This window comes from Alternaria burnsii, assembly GCF_013036055.1.
Source record: "Alternaria burnsii strain CBS107.38 chromosome Unknown 726, whole genome shotgun sequence".
NCBI classification, from domain to species: domain Eukaryota; kingdom Fungi; phylum Ascomycota; class Dothideomycetes; order Pleosporales; family Pleosporaceae; genus Alternaria; species Alternaria burnsii.
The window spans coordinates 242,926-263,480 of NW_024066126.1; the positions used below are offsets into that span (position 1 = coordinate 242,926).

At 54.6% G+C, this 20,555-nt stretch overlaps 8 protein-coding genes across 8 annotated transcripts; 3 read left to right on the forward strand and 5 right to left on the reverse strand.

The window, feature by feature from the left end:
• Positions 1–292: 292 nt before the first annotated feature.
• On the reverse strand, positions 293–1,576 carry GT037_010240 (uncharacterized protein; the record flags this gene model as incomplete). The annotated part of the gene is made up of 3 exons (XM_038935287.1): positions 293–472; positions 520–960; positions 1,010–1,576. 3 exons carry the CDS (start codon positions 1,574–1,576, stop codon positions 293–295), a joined length of 1,188 nt encoding a protein of 395 aa, XP_038782083.1.
• Positions 1,577–2,664: 1,088 nt separating this feature from the next.
• On the reverse strand, positions 2,665–2,964 carry GT037_010241 (uncharacterized protein; the record flags this gene model as incomplete). The annotated part of the gene is made up of 1 exon (XM_038935288.1): positions 2,665–2,964. The coding sequence occupies one exon, from the start codon at positions 2,962–2,964 to the stop codon at positions 2,665–2,667; it is 300 nt and encodes a 99-aa protein (XP_038782084.1).
• A 377-nt stretch (positions 2,965–3,341) lies between these two features.
• GT037_010242 (pre-mrna-splicing factor atp-dependent rna helicase prp16) lies at positions 3,342–10,220 on the forward strand (the record flags this gene model as incomplete). Its single annotated transcript, XM_038935289.1, has 4 exons — positions 3,342–6,960; positions 7,396–7,531; positions 7,585–10,048; positions 10,101–10,220. 4 exons carry the CDS (start codon positions 3,342–3,344, stop codon positions 10,218–10,220), a joined length of 6,339 nt encoding a protein of 2,112 aa, XP_038782085.1.
• A 339-nt stretch (positions 10,221–10,559) lies between these two features.
• On the reverse strand, positions 10,560–11,808 carry GT037_010243 (udp-glucose 4-epimerase; the record flags this gene model as incomplete). Its single annotated transcript, XM_038935290.1, has 3 exons — positions 10,560–11,423; positions 11,472–11,706; positions 11,780–11,808. 3 exons carry the CDS (start codon positions 11,806–11,808, stop codon positions 10,560–10,562), a joined length of 1,128 nt encoding a protein of 375 aa, XP_038782086.1.
• A 1,657-nt stretch (positions 11,809–13,465) lies between these two features.
• Positions 13,466–15,982, forward strand: GT037_010244 (uncharacterized protein; the record flags this gene model as incomplete). Its single annotated transcript, XM_038935291.1, has 1 exon — positions 13,466–15,982. The coding sequence occupies one exon, from the start codon at positions 13,466–13,468 to the stop codon at positions 15,980–15,982; it is 2,517 nt and encodes an 838-aa protein (XP_038782087.1).
• A 240-nt stretch (positions 15,983–16,222) lies between these two features.
• On the reverse strand, positions 16,223–17,649 carry GT037_010245 (multisynthetase complex auxiliary component p43; the record flags this gene model as incomplete). Its single annotated transcript, XM_038935292.1, has 2 exons — positions 16,223–16,844; positions 16,892–17,649. The coding sequence occupies 2 exons, from the start codon at positions 17,647–17,649 to the stop codon at positions 16,223–16,225; spliced, it is 1,380 nt and encodes a 459-aa protein (XP_038782088.1).
• Positions 17,650–18,305: 656 nt separating this feature from the next.
• On the forward strand, positions 18,306–19,160 carry GT037_010246 (cysteine proteinase; the record flags this gene model as incomplete). Its single annotated transcript, XM_038935293.1, has 3 exons — positions 18,306–18,363; positions 18,413–18,730; positions 18,781–19,160. The coding sequence occupies 3 exons, from the start codon at positions 18,306–18,308 to the stop codon at positions 19,158–19,160; spliced, it is 756 nt and encodes a 251-aa protein (XP_038782089.1).
• Positions 19,161–19,311: 151 nt separating this feature from the next.
• On the reverse strand, positions 19,312–20,341 carry GT037_010247 (scavenger mrna decapping enzyme; the record flags this gene model as incomplete). Its single annotated transcript, XM_038935294.1, has 2 exons — positions 19,312–19,568; positions 19,615–20,341. 2 exons carry the CDS (start codon positions 20,339–20,341, stop codon positions 19,312–19,314), a joined length of 984 nt encoding a protein of 327 aa, XP_038782090.1.
• Positions 20,342–20,555: the final 214 nt, after the last annotated feature.

A 20,555-nucleotide genomic window follows, 5' to 3' on the forward strand; every position in this document is an offset into this window, starting at 1 on the left:
CGGGGATTGTTGTTGGCTACGTTTGGCAGGATTGGCGGCCACCTATGTATTGTCTTGTTGAACCAATGTTACCTGTGTAGTTGACGATTCTAGACTAACGACGGCCTCGTTCGTTTGCGGAAATTAGATGAGTGTTGGTTCTTGATAGAACATCTGTATGTGTCCCAATCACCCTTGTCGGCACGTTAAAGTCGAATCTGGTTTATTTCTACGCTTATATCATCATGCTCGCTAAGAACGCTCATACATAAAGTCAAAACATCAGCCCGCGTTTTCACAGGAGGTCAAATGCTCAGTCATTGTAGTTGACAACACCGCTTCCATCCTTGTTCGCCCTCGGGACTCCGTACTTCTCGCTCAGCTCTTCTTCTTGCGACTTGCTCTTTGGGTCGAGATACGGTCGTTCAGCACGGACGGTTACGCGGACTGCGTGTCGGCGGTGAGGTGCGAAGCCATAAGTAGCGGAGTGGTTCTGCTGCGTCTTAGCACATGTCAGTCAACAAGAAGGATTCAACATACTGTGACCCTGTTATCCCAGAACGCTACATCACCCTCGTTCCACTGGAACCTAGCATGAACCTCTGGGCTGGTTGCGACAATCTCGGTCAAGAAACTGATGATGTGATCCGACTCCGTCTTTGGTACACCAACTATCTTTGTTACGAAGCCTGGGTTGAAGAAGATACTCTTCCAGCCCGTGACGGGGTTTGTTCGGATGAGTGGGTGTTCGGTGGTGACAGGGTCGCGGCGTACAGTTCGTCCCAGATCGCGTGAGCCCTGGGCTTGGAGCTCAGCCGAGTGTAGGGCAGTGAGGCCCTCGAGGTACTTTTGCATGTGTGGCGATAGCATATCGTAAGCTGCGTATTGCGAAGACCAGAGAGTGTCTCCACCGCCGCCACGAGGTGGGCCAGTGAGGACTTTGAGGGAGGTGTAGGAAGGTGGCTGCAGTTCGTATGTCACCTAGCTGTGTTAGCGAGCTCGAATCACTCGCAACGTTCTGAATTCTTACATCGGAGTGCCAGAGGAACGACGGTGTGAACAACGCCCTCAGGTCTGGGCTGTCCTCGCCGGTGTAGATCACATGGACGTCTTCCAAACCCTCGCGCTTCGGTACACCAGTTGTAGCATGCTTATGGAGCTCACCAAAGTACTTGCCAAGCTCCCTTTGCTCGTCGATGCTGAAGTTCTTCTGATTCCGGAAGAACACCACACCACGCGTAGCAATCAGTCGGGCAAGGTCGTTCTTCTGAGCATCTGTGAGATTTGCTAGATCAACACCGTGCACCTCGGTGCCGATCTTTGGGTTGTAGTCGAAGACATCTGTGGCGGTTGCGAGGAGGTTCTTGAAGTTTGGATCGCCTAGTTGGCCTTTGTCGGCGTAGGGGATCTCCGTGTAGGCTGGCCATGTGATGGTGGGGAAGTGTGGCCGAAGATCTTCGTATTTGTAAGGAACAGCATGCTTCTTGACAGTTGTGCGGCCAGGAACGTAGCTGTGGGCGTTGCTAGACTTTGATGTGGAGAGGGATGTGGATGTGGCGGTGGGCTGGTACTGGGGTTCCACGAGTCCGGGCGCCATGATTGTTACCGGGGTTTAGGGAAGAGATCGTATGGGACACAAGTACTTTGCAGTCTATCGCGGTAAGGTATGGGTATTGAAGAGACGTGACCTGTATGCAAGAGGCAGGTATGGCAAGACAACGGGAGAAAGGATAGATGCTTGCAAGGAGCTGAACTCGGTCTATGAAGAGAGGATCTGCTTGGGCGAGGTCTATAGGACTGGTATATGACAGTTAGACAGCCAGAGAGCAGAGACGGCCCTTATATGTGATACATTCGAGCAGTATACGTGCGATTCATATCACCGTCAGTGACTACTTGCCGCATCGGGACGATTGCGCCATCGCACACAATTGAGCCGATCACCCTGACACTAAGCCGCGGGACACTAACATCGAGATGCAACGACACACGATCAGGGTATTCAAGAGATATACTGCTCGCGCTGCAGGCTAAGAGTTGCGAAGTAGATGTACAGAGTGTATTCGAGCGGTACGACATGGCCGTATTTCTCTGCGTTCGGCCTGTTTTCTCATCCTTGCTATGATCCGTGATCCTAACAGCATGCCTCTGATCGTATTGGCAGTAGTTGTAGCAGGTGGTATGTTGGAGCCGGAGTAAGATCGACGCTAGCGAGATGATGCAATCTGACGCGATTCGGCGCTCTGAATTCAACATCGCAGTGCTCGGACCACATTCCAGGGCCAGCATCCTCCGATAACATGGGAACAGCGAGCGGAGGAATTTCTGTCCTCACTCTTGTTTGGCCTCGATGTAGTGGACAGGGATTTGGACATGCTCTCAAATGTTGGTTGGGTTGTAGAGTTGACTGTGGGTCAGCCAGGCTCTGGAACGTTGATCTTGTGGCTGCATATCAACGGCATCGTAGCAGCCTATGTGGACAACTCCAGCTCTTGCAGCCTACTCCGCGAAAAAAGTCGTCTTCTGGGTCGTATTTCTGGGAGTCACTTCTTGAAAGAACATTCTCGCTCGAACGCTGCAACATCCAACGCCAGTACTCCATGCACACCGCCTCTTAAGCCCACTGACATCTGGTAATCCTTCACAAGACCCTGTTATCGCTTGTATCGATGCTCGATGCAGTCCTCAGTCCATCGACTTGGGTCCGAGAAAAGGTATGGGAACGCCATTTAGATTCATGAACTGAATCGAGACTCCGCGCAACTCTCGTCCAGCTTCCGCCCGAGTCGCCGGAGCACGATTATCGGGAGTGCTTGAATTGGCCTCGTTGCGCGGTGCAGTCAAGCCTGCCTGTTCAAATTTAGGACTCCAGTAGGGGTGGGTGCCCCTGTGGATCCGCCATAGTTCGTAGTTGGCAAAGATAAGGAGGATTGTGGACGTGATGGGCGTGCGCGAGATGTTATGGTATATACGTGTGGAACTCATAGTGGCGTGTGGCAGAGTGGAGGTTGTAGTCTAGCACGACTGGAAGAGTACGCAATGTGCTTGAGGACTTGGGCGTCGGTGGCTCGAGTGAGATAAGATGTCGTCTCGGAGTCTGGCGAGCCGTGAGTGGCTGCAGCCCGCGGGGGCAGCCTAGCGCGAAATCGCCGCCGAGCCGCATCAACTTTCTTGACGACCTACAGCTCCGTCCGTTCACTCAATCTTTCCCCAGCGGTGGAGGATTTGTCGTCGCATATCGATTTGGCGCGACATTCTGCAAGTGCACAACCCGTCAGCCCCTTTGCGATTACTGCGTCATCGTCTGTGAATCCGCCTCGCCTACACGAAGAACGCGCGCCGCGCAGGCCCAAGCCGTAGCCATGGACGATCTCGCAAACCTCGAGTTCCTGTCGCTCGTCTCCAAAGTCACGTCCGAAATTCAGAACCACGTCGGCGTATCTGACAAGACGCTTGCCGAGTTCGTCATCGATCAACATGCGAAATGCAAAGGCGTCACAGACTTCAAGAACCAGCTGGAGGTCATGGGCGCCGAGTTCCCCCAGAGTCTGGTCGAGAGCATCGACCGTCTCATCCTGACGCTTCACCCAAAGTACAAGAACAAGAGCGCAAACGGGAAAGAATCTGGCGCAAACGGAGAGAATGGCGGCGATGCGACGGACCGGAAAACGCGTGTCTTCAAGGGCCTGGCGATTCCCGACAAGGATGTGGACTACGAGGTAGCAGACGAAGAGTCCGAGAAGGATGCGCCGCAAGCCGACGCGCTGGACGACACCTTTGCGATGCTGGAGGGCCTGGCAGGGAAGGCGCCAAGCAGCAAGCCCAAGGAGAGGTCGCGGAAAAGAAGCATGAGCCCATACGACAGCGACGACGACATGAGCAGGAGCAAGCGACACAGGCGGAGGGATAGGTCATACTCTCGCTCGCGGTCCAGGAGTCCGCGGCGAAGGGGGCAACAGAACGACGAGCTGGTTTTCGAAGATGAATTTGGGCGTACGCGCACCGTCAAACCGAACAACAAGCAACGAAGCCGCAAGAAGTACCGCGACGAAGATCTCGACGAGTTCCGACGGCCACCCACTCCCGAGCTCGACGACGAGCCTGTGCTATACAAAGTATACGATGGCAAGGTTACAGGCGTCAAGGATTTTGGCTGCTTCGTCAACCTGCAAGGCGTCAAAGGCAAGGTCGACGGGCTGGTGCACGTCACGCAGATGATGGAAGGGCGGGTCAACCACCCATCCGATCTCGTGTCGAGATGGCAAGAAGTCAAGGTCAAGGTCATCAAGAACGAGAACAACAGGATTTCGCTGTCGATGAAAGAGGTGGACCAACGGACGGGTCAAGATCTTGCTCCCGGCAAACGCATAGCATCCTTTGGAACAGGCGCAAACTCTCAGGGACTCGGGGGAATACCGGGCTTTGACAGTGCGGTGCCTGTTGTAGAGGATGGCTTCAACAGTCGCAAGAATGGTATGCGGAAGCGCATGACGTCTCCGGAACGGTGGGAAATCAAACAGCTCATTGCTTCTGGCGTGATACCGAAATCAGACTATCCCGACATCGACGAGGACTTCAACGCGCACATCAACGGCGAGGGTGGCTTCGAAGAAGAGGAGGATGTCGACATTGAAGTTCGTGAAGAGGAGCCGCCCTTCTTGGCCGGCCAGACCAAGCAATCACTGGAGCTTTCACCAATCCGGGTTGTCAAGGCGCCCGATGGCTCGCTCAATCGCGCTGCGATGGCTGGCGATACGCTGGCAAAGGAACGCCGCGACCTCAAACAACAAGAAGCCCAAGAAAAGGCCGCAAAGGAGGCTGCGAACGTCGACTTGAGTAGTCAGTGGAATGATCCCATGGCTCAACAACGACAGTTTGCAAGCGACCTGCGCAACACTCGAACGAATGAGCCCAGCCAGGCCCTGCCGGAATGGAAGAAGATCTCCACGAACAGCAAGGAAACCTCATTCGGCAAACGTACAAATATGAGCATCAAGGAGCAGCGAGAGTCACTGCCTGTGTTCAGGTTTAGGAACCAGCTTCTTGAGGCTGTTGCAACCCATCAGATTCTGATTGTCGTCGGTGATACTGGATCTGGAAAGACCACACAGATGACCCAGTATCTGGCTGAAGCTGGCTATGGCAACGAGCTGGTTATCGGATGTACTCAGCCCAGGCGTGTGGCAGCTATGAGTGTTGCCAAGCGTGTTGCTGAAGAGGTTGGCTGCGCTCTTGGTAACGAGGTTGGCTACACCATTCGATTCGAAGACAAGACTTCACCCGACACCCGCATCAAGTACATGACGGACGGTATCTTGCAGCGTGAGATTCTGTTGGATCCCATGCTGTCAAAGTACAGCTGTATCATGCTTGACGAGGCCCACGAACGCACAATTGCCACAGACGTCTTATTCGGACTGCTGAAGAAGACGCTCAAACGACGCCCGGACATGAAGCTTATAGTGACCAGTGCCACCCTCGATGCCGACAAGTTCTCTGAATACTTCTACAAGTGTCCTATATTCTCGATTCCAGGTCGAACCTTCCCGGTAGAGGTCATGTACAGTAAAGAGCCGGAGTCTGACTACCTGGACGCGGCGCTGGTCACGGTCATGCAGATCCACTTGACGGAGCCAGCCGGTGACATTCTGCTCTTCCTGACAGGTAAAGAGGAGATTGACTCTTCCTGCGAGATTATATCAGAGCGCATGAAAGCCTTGGGTCCGAACGTCCCGGAGTTGATGATTCTGCCCATCTACGGTGCCTTGCCGTCCGAGGTAGCCTCTCGTATCTTCGAGCCCGCCCCCAACGGAACCCGTAAAGTCGTCATCGCCACCAATATCGCCGAGACCAGTCTGACTATAGACGGCATCTACTACGTCGTCGACCCGGGTTTTGTCAAACAAAGTTCGTATGATGGAAAGCTGGGAATGGACCGTCTACAGATCACCCCCATCTCGCAAGCCCAGGCTCGCCAGAGGAGTGGACGAGCAGGTAGGACAGGACCAGGAAAGTGTTTCCGTCTGTACACCGAGGCCGCGTTCCAGAATGAGATGTTGCCGACTACCATTCCGGAGATCCAGCGCCAGAACTTGTCGAACACGATTTTGATGCTCAAAGCGATGGGCATCAACGACCTGCTGCACTTTGACTTTATGGATCCACCGCCTACCAACACCATGTTGACTGCCTTGGAAGAGTTGTATCAGCTGGGCGCGCTGGACGACGAGGGTCTGCTGACGCGTCTTGGTCGACAGATGGCAGACTTCCCGATGGACCCGTCCCTGTCAAAGTCACTCATCAAATCTGTCGAGCTTCAGTGCTCAGACGAGATTCTGACCATTGTGGCCATGATCAGCGCAACCCAAAACGTTTTCCACCGTCCGCGTGACAAGCAACAACAGGCCGACCAGAAGAAGCAGAAGTTCAACGACCCCTCTGGCGATCACATAACCCTTCTCAACGTGTACAACGGCTGGAAGCAGGGAGGATTCAGCACGCCATGGTGCCATGAGAACTTTGTCATGCCGAAGAACATGCAGCGCGTGCGCGACGTCCGAAATCAGTTGCTGCAGATTATGGCACGACACAAACACCAAGTCGTGTCGTGTGGCCGCAACACGATCAAGGTCCGACAAGCTCTGTGTTCAGGCTTCTTCCGCAACTCGGCGCGCAAAGATCCTGCCGAGGGCTACAAGACGCTTGTTGAGGGCACGCCAGTCTACCTCCATCCCTCTTCTTCACTGTTTGGCAAGCCTGCTGAACACGTTATATACCACTCTCTTGTCGAGACGACGAAGGAGTATATGCATTTCTGCAGTGCTATCGAGCCAAAGTGGCTTGTCGAAGCGGCGCCGACGTTCTTCAAGGTCGCGCCAACGGACAGACTGAGCAAGAGGAAGAAGGCCGAGAGGATACAGCCTCTGCACAACAAGTTTGCAGGTGAAGACGACTGGAGATTGAGTGCACAGAGGAGGGCTGGTAGGGGCGGTGGTGGAACATGGGGTTAATCTTAGCGGTTTGACGATAGTTTAGTGTATGATACCTTTTGACAGTAATTGAGATGTGTAGGACGTTGAGAAGCATTCACCGATGCTACACGTGTATTGTATCCCTACCATTCGTCGTGATGTTCATGGCGTGCACAGACCCACACTTACTTCCCCATCCGGACAGCGCGACCGCGTTTTCGCGTGTTTACAGTCCCCGCAAGACTCCTGTATAGCAAACAGCACCCCACATAACACACACATACGCACACCATGTCTTCGTTACTGGACCTCGCGCTCAATTCTGATGCCGCTCCCACTCCCTCGAGCGCGTACGGTAACGATGCACGCACACCGCAAATGCGATCCTCGTCTGCGAGACCCCGCGGACCACCCTCTGAAAGCGCCGGCGCGAACAGCGATGTAGAGGGAGACCCTGACGACGAGATTATCGGAGCACGGGTACCAGGGAGGCGCACGAATGCCCCGCGAACAGACATCCCCAAGGTAGTGGACGTGACTGGAGAGACGTTATCGCTGCGGTTCCAGGAGTTCCTCGAAAAGTGAGCCTCACGACAGCAGCCTCATGCTGTGCACGGTGCTGATGTCAGGACAGCTACACAGAAGATCCCTCGTCGTCGGCTCTTCCCGCCTCGAGTGCCGTGCCCACCACAGACAAATACTACATTGCCCAAATACGGGGCATGCGACTGTACGGACTGTCCACTCTCTACGTCGACTACACACATCTCCTCAGACACGAAGATGGCATTCTGGCCGCGGCCATTGCGAGTGAATACTACCGCTTCCTGCCGTACATGGTCCGGTCGCTCCACAACCTCATCGCAAAGTACGAGCCCAAGTACTTCCGCCAGCACAAGCAGCCCGCCTCGACTGCCTCTGCAGCCGGCACCTCGAGCGCTGGCAACGCCACAAGCCAGAACGAGAGTCTCAACGAGAAGACGTCGAACCAGCAGACTGACAAGCTGTTCACCCTGGCCTTTTACAACCTGCCTCTTGTGTCCCGTATTCGCCAGCTACGCACCACATCAATCGGCAGCTTGCTCTCCATCTCTGGCACTGCGACCCGAACATCTGAAGTTCGGCCAGAGCTTTCAATGGCCACCTTTGTCTGTGAGATCTGCAACACCGTCGTGCCGAACATCGAACAGACTTTCAAGTACACAGAGCCGACACAGTGTCCCAACATAACTTGCATGAACAGGGAGGGCTGGCGTCTCGATATCAGGCAATCAACTTTTGTGGATTGGCAAAAGGTGCGCATCCAGGAGAACAGTTCAGAGATTCCCACTGGCAGCATGCCCCGAACAATGGATGTTATCCTTCGTGGAGAGATGGTGGATCGGGCAAAGGCTGGCGAGAAGTGTATCTTTACGGGCACAGTGATTGTCATCCCAGACGTGAGCCAGTTCCGCGTACCTGGTGTGCGCCCCCAAGCAATGAGGGATACCGCAAACACCACGCGAGGCAACGATGTCGGTGGGTCAGGTGTCAGCGGTCTCAAAGCTCTTGGTGTGCGCGACCTGACATACCGCATGTCTTTCCTGGCGTGCATGGTCTCGCCAGATCACTCTACTCCCGGACAAACCTCAAACCACCATCTGACAGGCCAGGCGAGCAACATTCTCGCATCTCTTGGCCAAGGACAGATTGAGTCAAACGCGACAAGCGGCGAGGAGGCACAGGAAGAGTATCTCGGTACGCTGACTGCTGCGGAGATTCAGGATCTCAAGGATATGGTGCACAAGCCCAACATCTTCATGCGACTGGTCGACTCGATAGCACCCATGGTCTACGGCCACCAAGTCATCAAGAAGGGTCTCCTGCTGCAACTGATGGGCGGTGTATCAAAAGAGACACCCGAGGGTATGGCGTTGCGTGGAGACATCAACATCTGCATCGTCGGCGATCCGTCAACGTCCAAGTCACAGTTCCTGAAGTACATTTGCAGCTTCCTTCCTCGCGCCGTCTACACCTCTGGCAAGGCTTCTTCAGCTGCTGGTCTTACAGCCGCGGTAGTCAAGGACGAGGAGACTGGAGAGTTCACGATCGAGGCCGGTGCTCTCATGCTGGCTGACAACGGTATCTGCGCCATCGACGAGTTCGACAAGATGGATATTGCCGATCAAGTCGCTATCCACGAAGCTATGGAACAGCAGACAATCTCGATTGCTAAGGCCGGCATCCAGGCCACCCTCAACGCCCGAACCTCTATCCTTGCTGCGGCTAATCCTGTCGGTGGACGCTACAACCGCAAGACAACGCTGCGTGCAAACGTCAACATGTCTGCGCCCATCATGTCTCGTTTCGATCTTTTCTTCGTCGTACTGGATGAGTGCGACGAGGCAGTCGATCGCCATCTGGCTGAGCACATTGTTGGTATTCACCAGCACAGAGACGAAGCTGTAGACCCTGAGTTCAACACTGAGCAATTGCAACGCTACATCCGCTTCGCGAGGACCTTTAGGCCAGAATTTACCGATGAGGCAAGGGAGACACTAGTCGAGAAGTACAAGGAGCTACGAGCAGACGATGCACAAGGTGGCATCGGCCGCAACAGCTACCGTATTACTGTCCGACAACTCGAGAGTATGATTCGTCTCTCGGAGGCTATTGCAAAGGCCAACTGCGTCAGCGATATTACCCCCGAGTTTGTCAAAGAAGCCTACAACCTCCTCCGCCAGTCTATCATCTCGGTCGAGAAGGACGACGTCGAGGTTGAAGACGACGATGATGAGGCGTTGCTTGCTGCAGCGGCCGCAGCAGAACAGGAGGCCGATGCGCCAATGGACGATCAGCAAGACGCTTCTAGAGACCGAACAGCGACACCAGCCGTCGCGCCACGCGAGAAGACCAAGATCACGCACGACAAGTACGTCGCTATGCGCAACATGTTTGTCAAGCGCGTCAACGAGGACCAAGAAGAGACACAAGACGGCGTCGAAGAGGAAGAGCTGCTCATCTGGTACCTTGAGCAGAAGGAGAATGAAATGGAGACGCAAGAGGATCTGGAGAAGGAGAGGACACTTGCGAAGAAGGTGCTGAAGAAGGTCGTCAAGGTATGTCAGAACTCGAGACGTATGGTCATCTGTGTGCTAACGAATACTCCAGGAGCAATACCTCATGTTGATCCGGGGTGAAGGACTTGCAGACGAACAGGGCCAAGGTGAGGGCAACGACAAGGCAGTCTACGTGCTGCATCCAAACTGCCCGATTGAGGACATTGCCTAGGCGTTGATGGAGTATGCCGCACATCGGCTGAGTATCAAATCTTTTGAGCGTTTGCGCGGCCATGTTTGTGTTGGCACGAAGTCTGGAGTTGGGACAGCAGTCGACTACATGTTAGATAATGTTATACCCAGATCTGACTTTCAAATACATGACGTCGCGTGAAGTTTGGAATTATTCTTAGATTGAATGATCGCACAGACAACTAACTTGGAACGATTCAATAACCAAGGGTCTCATTTGTAACCATAGAACTTAGGTAATCATGTCAAGGAGATGTGCAAAATGTAGCGCTTCGACATCCTCATATGCGCGTTTCTTCCTTAATCTGTACCTCTTCAATTACGCCTTCTTGTTCTTCAATGCGTCCAAAAACTCCTTTGGTGGTTGCTGCTCGTAACCCTCTGGGTTGTTTTCTGTCCACTTCCACAGGTCGGCGCAAGCGTCTTCCAGTGTGAACTCGGTCTTCCAGTCGAGCTCCTTGTTGGCAAGTGTGGGGTTCGCTGTCAGGTCGAGCACGTCACCCTGTCTCCGCGGCGCAACCTCGTATGGTAGGTCGCGTCCCACAACGGTGCTGAATGCTTTGATCATCTCAAAGACGGTCGACCCCTTTCCGGTACCCAGGTTCCATGCCTTGACACCGGGTTGTTGCTCGCGCAGGTAGTTGAGCGCCTGGAGATGGCCTCGCGCTAGATCAAGGACGTGGATGTAGTCGCGGATCGCAGTGCCGTCCTTGCTCTTGTAGTCGTCACCAAAGACGAGCAGCTTCTCGCGCTTGCCGATCGCAACTTGCGCCAACAAGGGGAGGAGGTTGTATGGCACGCCCAGAGGGTTCTCGCCCATGATACCGCTGGGATGCGCACCGGCGGGGTTGAAGTACCTCAACAGCGCGGCGTTCCACTTCTTGATCTCCTTGTCGTCCTTGCCAGCCTTCTTCGCGTTGTTGCGCTCAGCCTCGATGGTGTCTGTAATTGCACCCTCGATGGTGGACTTTGTGCGGCCGTATACGTTGGTCGGGCCGATGGGGCAGTGTTCAGGGATGGGGATCATGTTGGGGACACGCGTCGCATCGCCGTAGACGGTCGCGGAAGAAGAGAAGACGATGTTTGTGACATTGTGCTTGACCATGGAGGAGAGAAGCGCAATCGAGCCGCCAACGTTGACACGGTAGTATGTGAGGGGGATCTCGCCAGACTCTCCAACGGCCTAGGTTTGTTAGTACAACTTCGACTCGTGGTCGAGAAGCGGACGCACCTTCAGAGCAGCAAAGTGGATGACATTGTCGATGTCTGGGTTCTCCTCAAACACCTTGTCGAGCGCGGCCTCATCTGTAACGTCGACTTGGTAAAAGGCAGGTCGCTTGCCGCAGATGAGCTCGATGCGGTTCACGACTTCTGGAGAGGAGTTGTAGAGGTTGTCGACGATGACGACTTTGTAGTCTGCCTCGAGGAGGGCAAGGGCTGTGAAGGAGCCAATGTAGCCGGTTCCACTGCGCCGTCGTCAGTACCAATTGAGCGTGATGCTTTCGCATAGCTAAATGGAGGGGTGGAGGGGCAGCTTACCCGGTAACAAGAACAGATCCGACAACCATTATGAGAGCTTAGAATGTGGAGAGAAGAGGATGTGACTGGGGCGGTTGCTCTTATGCGATCGCAGACTTGTGTTTGATTGCGAGGTTGCAGATATATAAAAACGCGGCAGCACGAGATGCTGGGTTCATGGGCTGTGGCACTAGTGGTGGGAGAAGAGCCGTGTGCGGATAGGTTTCCAGATATGGCAAGCGCTGTCTGGCTGCCTTGTGCCATCGCCATGTATTCTCGAATATATATGGCATTCTGGATGTGTGATCGTGTTCATCTGCTCTGCTAGAAGGTACCCAAGTGCAGCGGACGAAATGTACGAGTGCATCATGTCACAGACACAACCCGTCCTCGTGTGTTGCTCTACTGTCACGCTTGGGTAGACAACATCACAACTGTAGACACAAAGCCATGTATGGACGAGCATGTCAAGTTTGGTAGCGTGTTGTCAGAGCAAGGGACTGTGGCATGGTGGACCGACTGCGGGTGGCATCGCCTGGCAAGCCGTAGATCGTAATAGCAACCCTTACACTCCAAAGACGTTGCGCGGGCTTGACAAGCCACTCCCCGTCCTCAAGCTACATGCACCAGTCACAGCATCGCTGTACGACATACCTTCCTCTGACTAGAGTTGGGTGACGCAGGTACATGCGAGACGGCGAAATAAGCGTTGTGGCTCTCAGGGTCTCGTGCTCCGCTTCCAGCTGGGCCCGGAAATTTCATGCATCATCCATGTCTTGTGGTAGCGGAGACACTAGCTCCCAGTCTCTCTGATAGATGCTCCGTCTCTCCCAATCTGCTATTCTTGCTCATGTCTGCTTGCGTCCTTTAGCAGTTAGTTTTTTGTGTCAAAGACTGCCATGTCACACACCGCCGGATTAAGCGCCTGCTCGCTTAACCTCCCGTTTGCGGTGGCTTCCGGACAGGCTGAACCCTTGCACCTCAAAGCGCGACCTCGAACTTTCAACAATCACATCGTCACCCATCAATACACACTGGAGAACATCGCGCCGGATCCTGGGAACATGATCGCGAGTCGCAAACTGCACACACACGAGCGCCAAAAGTTTTCCCAGCCATTACGACCCTACGCCCGTTTTGCCGGCCTCGACGCGTGAGGGTTTGTCCACGTGTTTACGGACCCACTGCAGGTACCGTCGCCAACAACACCGTCATCGCAAGTGTTAAAGGAAGAGTTGGAACATTGCTCGACGACGCGTTTGGGACCGCGCAGTCCGGACGCGAAAGAGCTGGATCACAGAACGAGGTGTAAGTTGGCGCGCTCTCCTACCCATGTCCTTGCGGTGTGAAAACGTCTCCATGCATGAGCCTGCATGCACGTGTTGTCATGCCTCACCTTCACCCTCGTCTTCACCGCGCAAATTTTCGTCGGCTGGCTGCAACGAAGCTACTTGCCTTACCCCTGTTCTCTGTTATGGTCGCCATTGTTGCGAGTCGGCCTCATCTCTTTGTTGCACCTTGTTGTTGGGCGGCTCCAGTCGTCTGCCTTCCTTTCACAACTGGCCATCCAAGCGATTCAACTTCAAAACAGACAAATGCTCACAGAAGCTCAGCAAGAAACTCAGTCCCTGTCGCCTGTCCTTGGATTCGCATCTCCTGGCTCGACATCACTCTAGACTCCAATCGGGACATTGACAGACTATCGCCATGTCTCAACGTGCTAACGGGGAGGTACGCACGCCTGGTGGGCGGAATCGCCGCTCAGACCGGCTCAGCGCAAAAGCAAACTCCTTTACCGCAGAATCAGTAGTCACTAACGCCACAGCGTCCGCTGCGAAACGCACTACGACGACCTTGACCAAGGTCGCCAACCGCAGATCAAATGCCTACGGCGCGAGCGGTCGCATTGGAGCCCCTGACAAGCTCCCGGCTGCCCCCGCTACAGGTTTCACCCAGGCCATGGAAAGCCAGCTCGAAAAGTACGCCAATGGTCAGGATGAGGAGGAAGAAGAGGAGGAAGAGGAAGAGCAAGATCACCGGGATGACAGCGCCAACGAACTTGGTAGCGGTCGTCCGTCACGCTCCGTCAAGAAAATCCCCAACAGCGGCAAGCTCTCGCCAGACGCCGCGCGCAACCCCACATCCAAATCAAAAGTCACCCCCGGCTACTCTTTCATCGACAGTGATGACTTCAGTCACAGCGATGATGACTTTGCAGCATCTGTCGGCAACACCACCAAGTCTTTTGGCCTTGCTCACGAGGCTGGCATGCTTGTCTCTCAGGACCCATTTGCCGGTGGACCCATCCGGGACGAGCCTAGAAGCTCACCTTTCGTCCAGCCTGCAGCACCAAACCGCCAGCCTGAAGAAGCAGCGCCAACCACACAAGATCCCTTCATCAAGCCTGCAGCACCGTATCGCAGGCCCGCCAGCCGCACAGTGAACGGAGCACGGACGCAAGGACCAACCCCAGTTCTGTCTCAAGGTCCTGTTCGCAACAAGACCCCGGATTCGACTAAGATTCCCAGTCAAGCCGAGAAGCCTGTCAAAACATCCATTCACGATCAAGTGCGAACTAGGGCGAATGTGAAGCAGCCTGTCCGCGCTACAACAGCTGAAACCGAAGATTCCCTCAAGGAGCTGATTGCCGAAGAGCAGGGTAGGCTTCACCAACAAGGTCCGCCAGCACCGCAACTGCAGCGACAGGCTGAGCGACGTCGCCCTCACCAAAAAGACAGAGTCGAGCTCAACGCGTGGCTCGGCGATGTAGAGCCGCCCGAGTTCGACGAGCCGGCGTGGGCATGGAAGAAGCCTGTGACGTGGGCCTTTGCAGCGTTGGCTGCTTTCCTGCTATTGGGATGGCTGACCTCGTCCTACATGATGGCGACCGAGCACCCCGAGTCTGCAGCGCGGACACCAAATCTCCTGAAAGCCGTAGGTGCTCGTGTTGGCTATACATACGAATGGATCACAGATATCATCACTCCCCCAAGAGGTTCCACGGATGCTGAACGGCAAGTTCAGCTAGAAATAGAGCGCGCCAAAGCCTACAAAGAAAACGGTGAAGATCATTTCTTGTGGGGCCGCATGTCTACTATGGACGAGAAGTTCAGCAAAAGCACAAGGGAGATGAGGGCAACTCTTGAGGAGCTGAGACACGATTTGCCGGATATGATGATAGTTCGTCGCAAGGAGGATGGTTCGACGGAGATATCAGAAGAATTTTGGTCTGCTTTGCTTGGCAAGGCGCGTTCGACTGAGACGGAGGCGGACTGGCATGATTTTCTGGAAAGATCTAAGAAGAAGCTCCAAGATCTCCTCAACCCAGCTCTGCACCAGGACCGCGGCTACACGTCTACATGGCCCGAAGCAGTCACACGCGAAGAGTTCATCCGTCAGATTGAGAAGTCTTACCAGGACATGACTGTCCGAGTGGACAAGAAGATCGACGAGGCCATGCGAGCCCACAGCACCCAGTTCCAGACGATGGTGCAAGCAGAGACCCGAAAGACCATGATGGACCAGATCCGGCTCAATTCTCTAGCCCAAGCTAACCTCGTCGCAAACTACGAACACCACCTCACCAAACCCAACTACTTCGCCCCTGGCTTGGGCGCCATCGTCGAGCCCGACTTATCTTCTGTGACCTTCAACAACAAGCCTGGTCGGTTCTACGAGTTTGTGCGCCGCGTGACGTTTATGCCTGGACAGAACCCGCCTATGGCAGCGCTCACCAAGTGGGAAGAGCCAGGCGACTGCTGGTGTTCTGCTGGACAGAGCGGGACCTCAGCCGGTCAGGCTCAGCTCACAGTCCGACTCCCACGGCCTGTCATCCCCAAGCAGGTCACTATCGAGCACGTACCCATGAACATGATGCCGGCGCGCAACATCTCCAACGCTCCCCGCGACATTGAGCTCTGGGTCCAGACGGACGCGCCCATCAACCCCTATTACTCCCATCGCCAAATGGCATGCCATGACCCGCCACCGCACAGCATCAGTGGCCCCGCCTGGAAGTGCTTGGGGTCATTCAAGTACAACATCCACGCGTCGAACCATCTCCAGACGTTTGATCTCGCTGGCGAGCCGTCCGAGCCTGTTCGGAGAACCATGGTGCGTGTAATTAGCAATTGGGGTGCTAGTCACACGTGCCTGTACCAGGTGAGACTACATGGGACGGACGCACAAAAGGACTTTGAGTACCCGGTCAGCCTAATGGATTAGGCCAATTACGTTTGGGACGAAAGCATGACGGCGTTTTTTGTATACCTTCGGGATTTTAACGAGTGTTTTTGTATACCCCACGATAGCACCAGAGCACTAGCAATTGTTATTTAATTTGACGACGCAATCCTGACTAATGGTTTGTGAGATTGTTGGCTTATAGCATGAGATCTACATCCGAACACTCGATACATGCACCAGGCAGTACAATAACTTTTTCGTTCTTGTCTAATCACGCACCTATCGCACAACACCTCCCTTGAGAGTGGGGATGCTACACAGGCCGTCCTTGGTCCTCAGCTTGGCTACACCCGTCTTCTTGTCCGCACCCTCGCCGCTCAACTGTGGCACGACACCGACATCGAAGCCTACTTCCAAACCATCTGTTGTGGTGAAGCCCGGCTGGATCGTCTCCCAGACCTTCTTCTTGGGGTTGAGTACAGGCTCAGGCTCGCCTTCCCAGCCCTCAAAGTAGACGCGGTCACCTGCCTTGCTCTCCTTGGGGGGATCCACCAGCTCGACTGGTCCCTTGTGGCTGTCCTCGCCCTCGGCGACGCGTGGTGACGCAGCGAGTACCATTGCACAGCTCTTGACACCGCGCATGGTGACAGGCTTCAGGTTGCACACAGCGACAATTTTGCGGTTCTGCATCTCAGCAAGGGGGATCAGGCCGTTAAGACCAGAGCATACTGTGCGCACGACCTGGCCTTCGTACTCGGAAGTGTTGTCTGTGCCGGGAGCGTCGCCGCATGCGATTGTGGATACGTAGAGCGAGTCGGCGTTGGGGTGGGTTTCGGCCTTGAGGATGTGGCCTACACGTAGGTCGATGAGAGCGGGGGAGAGAGGCTTCTCGACTGGCGCACTGTGATTGTTAGCTGTATACACGATCACGAGGGTTTCATGACTTACGCCTTCTGGGGCTTGGGCTGCTTCTCCTTCTTTTCCTTCTTCTTCTTCTTCTCGGTTGGCGCACCCTCTGGAACACCGCCAGCTGCGTTTCCAACGACTGCGGATGCTACAGCGGAGCCAGCAGCCTCGGCCTTGCCCTTGGCCTTCTCGGCCTTGCTCTTGCCTGCCTGGCCTTGTCCACTTTGTCCTTGGTCGCCAGTCAGAGTAGTAGCTGTGGCACCAGATGCAGCAGCGCTGGCAGCGGCAGCCTCCTTCTCCTTCTTCTTGCGCTCCTTCTCCGCCTTTGCGTCTACCGGCTTGATCTTGAAGATGACACTGTCCTGGTCGATGTTGACCTTGTCGTCCAGTTTCAGGCCGAAAACAGGCGAGTTCTGGACAAAGTCGACATGGCGGACGACGTGGTGGTATCCCTGCTCTCCAGTCCTCTCCTCAGCACTCCACTTGGAGACTACTGGTGCGAGCTTCTGGTAGAGGGCGATGTCTGCGACGGAGGGCTTGGCGCCGAGGACGGTGGTCCGGCTGGACAGATGTGTGTTCAGTGACGACAGGCGCTCGGAGGCTTTGGCGGCGTCCTCAGAAGAAGAGGCGATGTGGGAGGCGGTGATGAGCCATTGGCTGAGCTCAGTCTTCTCGGCATCGGAGTAGGTGACTTGGGGGAAGAGAGCCTGCGAGGCCTTGACAGCGTCTGTCTCGTCGGCAGCGTTGTTGGGCGCGTGTGTTTTGAGGAAGGTCGCCAGGGTTTCGTCGATTGTGGCCATGGTGGGCAGTGGTGGGAAGAACCGCTGGAAAAAGTCGAGGGCAAGTGGTTGTAGTGGGGTAAAGAAATCCGCCGTAAAGCTGCTGGCGGCGGTGGTTCTCGATCTGTGGGGGGATCTGGGCAGTGCTAAAGAGGCTCCAAACGGAAAGTGTCTGGGCTGCGAGAATTGGGGCCGTCCGATGTGTAGGATGCGACAAAAGGGAGTAGCTGGCGGATAATGGCGAAGACGCATGATTCACGTGAGTCAAATTCAGGTCCGCCGTCACCGCGGGGCTCAGAAGCTTCCATGTCGCCGCACAGGCCATCGCGTTTGCCCAAGTCGCGTGTCCATCACATGCATCGCGTCTGGTGCATCTCGAGATAGCTTGATCTAGCATGAGGACAATTGTCGCTTTGCACCAGGAACCAATTTGACAAGATCGGTCTTTGGCTATATCTCGCCATGAGCTTCGTGTACCCGGTCAGTGCCTCGGCGTTCGAATGTCATAGACTGTCCCAACTGTCCTATGCCCACGATGCTGTAGCCTATTACATGCCTGGTAAAAGTAAGGAAAGTTTGGATGACGACTCGTTTGCTGCCTGCGCCCCACGTACCTAGGTATAACATGTCGAGCTCAGAACTCCTTCCCCGCAACACCATTCCCGCACAGCACCACCATGGCATCCGAGACATCACCAGACGTGCCCAAGGGCAGGAAGAGGTTCATTCCCCTGGGTAGAACACGTCTCCTCACACCGCAATTATGCCAGCTAATGCGCGACAGAGAACAATCCCGATGTCATGTCCGCCCTCGTTCACAAGCTCGGTCTCTCGGAGAAGCTTGCATTCCACGATGTCTTCAGCATAGACGAGCCTGAGCTACTTGCTTTTGTGCCGCGGCCTGCCCATGCCCTGCTCCTCGTGTTTCCCGTCAGTAAGACATACGAAAAGTTCCGCGTACAGGAAGACCAGGACAAGGCGGAGTACCAGGGACACGGCCCGGATGAAGAGGTTGTCTGGTACAAGCAGACAATTGGAAATGCCTGTGGCTTAATCGGCCTGCTCCATGGTGTCTCCAATGGCTCCGCGCGCGCCCATATCAGTTAGTAGTCAACCTAGGAGATACCAGTTCGCATACTAACAAGACTCCAGAACCCGACTCAAACCTCGCCAAGCTGGTCAACGACGCGATACCACTCAAGCCAATTGAACGAGCCGACCTCCTCTACGAGTCTGAAGCACTCGAGAGCGCGCACCAAGACGCTGCATCGGGAGGTGACACGGCTGCGCCCGAAGCCGATTCCGATGTCGACCTACATTACGTCTGCTTCATCAAGTCGGACAGAAACCATCTTTGGGAACTCGATGGTCGACGGAAGGGTCCTCTTGACCGGGGTGCGTTGGCTCCAGATGAAGATGTTCTCAGCGAAAAGGCTCTCGACCTGGGCGTGCGTAGCTTCCTGAAGCGCGAGGCAGAGGCCGGTGGAGGCGAGCTGCGCTTCAGTCTGATCACGCTTGCCGAGTCATTCTAGGATTAGCTAACCAGCTGTGGATTCTAGAGTACACGAACCAGACCAAGTAGATTGGTAACGGGTATCTTGAGAACAAGTACTGTGGGAGCACGATATCGCTGCTACGGCTATCTACATAGATTCAAAGCATGCTTAGACCATTTGATGTGACTCAAAACTCATCTACCTTTACTTCTCGTCCTTCCTTCAGTGGCAAATACACCTTCTCCCATAGATCACTCCTCTCGCCAAGGTGATAGGTCAAGCTGACATCTTGCATACCTGGCGACGGGGACGATCTAGGAGCCATGGTTTCGAGTTGCGAGATGATGTTCTCCAGACCCAAGGCCTTTCCGGTAGCTTGTGTACTGCCAGCTTCCAGTGAAACATGGACGATGTGGATGTGAAAGTGGTAGTACGTTGGTTGGTCTATCACCAGTCAGCGAGTCTCCTCAACCTCAGCGTACGAACTCACAATGCACGTAAAGTTTGAGCTCATCCTTTTCAATCTCCGGGTACAGCTTGACAGTTGCCTCAATCATCTTCTCTCGCATGTGCTTAACCCACTCCGCCATGCTTTGTTTAAGATCCCTTACGCTCCAGACGTCTCTTCGTTCGACCAGACCTAGCAGATGCAGACTACCCATCGTCTTGCGATCCCAGTTCAGATCCGGCAAGAGTAAGAAGCCTTCTTCGCCAGACTCGCGGTACATGACATCTTCCTGCTCAGTCCGACCCTCGAGGATATTGAAGATCCAATCCAGTGCGCCCTTTTCACGCTGCGCCTGCATATACGGCCTCACATATTTCTGGTAAATCTCCGGCGTCTCGGTAACAACCCTGAGACGCTGCTGCTCGTACTTTTTCACATGTTTCTCTGTGCAAGGATAGATTAGATTCAACTTAAAGTCCGGAGGCGGGTTGTCATCGCTGGAGTTGGAGTTTGCGAGGAACCAGGCGTAGATGTCGTTTGCACCGAGATTTTTAATGTTGCGCAGTGAGGTGGAAAAGTTGGATAGAATGCTGGGCTTGGTGTCGAAGGCGGCACGCTCAGCGAGTAGGAGAGCAGGTTTAGAATCAATGGTTCCGTAGAGGGAGATGCGACGGCCGGCCTGATCCGAATTTAGGAGGCGGGCCAGTTGGAATCTTGGGATCAGAGATTCGACGTGGGCGGCAACGTCTGGGGGTGTTGTGGAAGTCATTGTTCAGTCGTTTACTATACCCGACATCAGCACGATAACGCGTCCAACAATTTTACGTGACTTTGCATATCCCAGAAAGCATGGCTGTCTACGTCATGCTGAAGGAACGAACTTACTAGACAAACGTGGAATGGCCCAGAGCACATGCAGAGAAGTCTCCCGCAATTTCGGGTGGATGTGGGGAGATTGATGCGAGATCACATGTCTGCGCGAT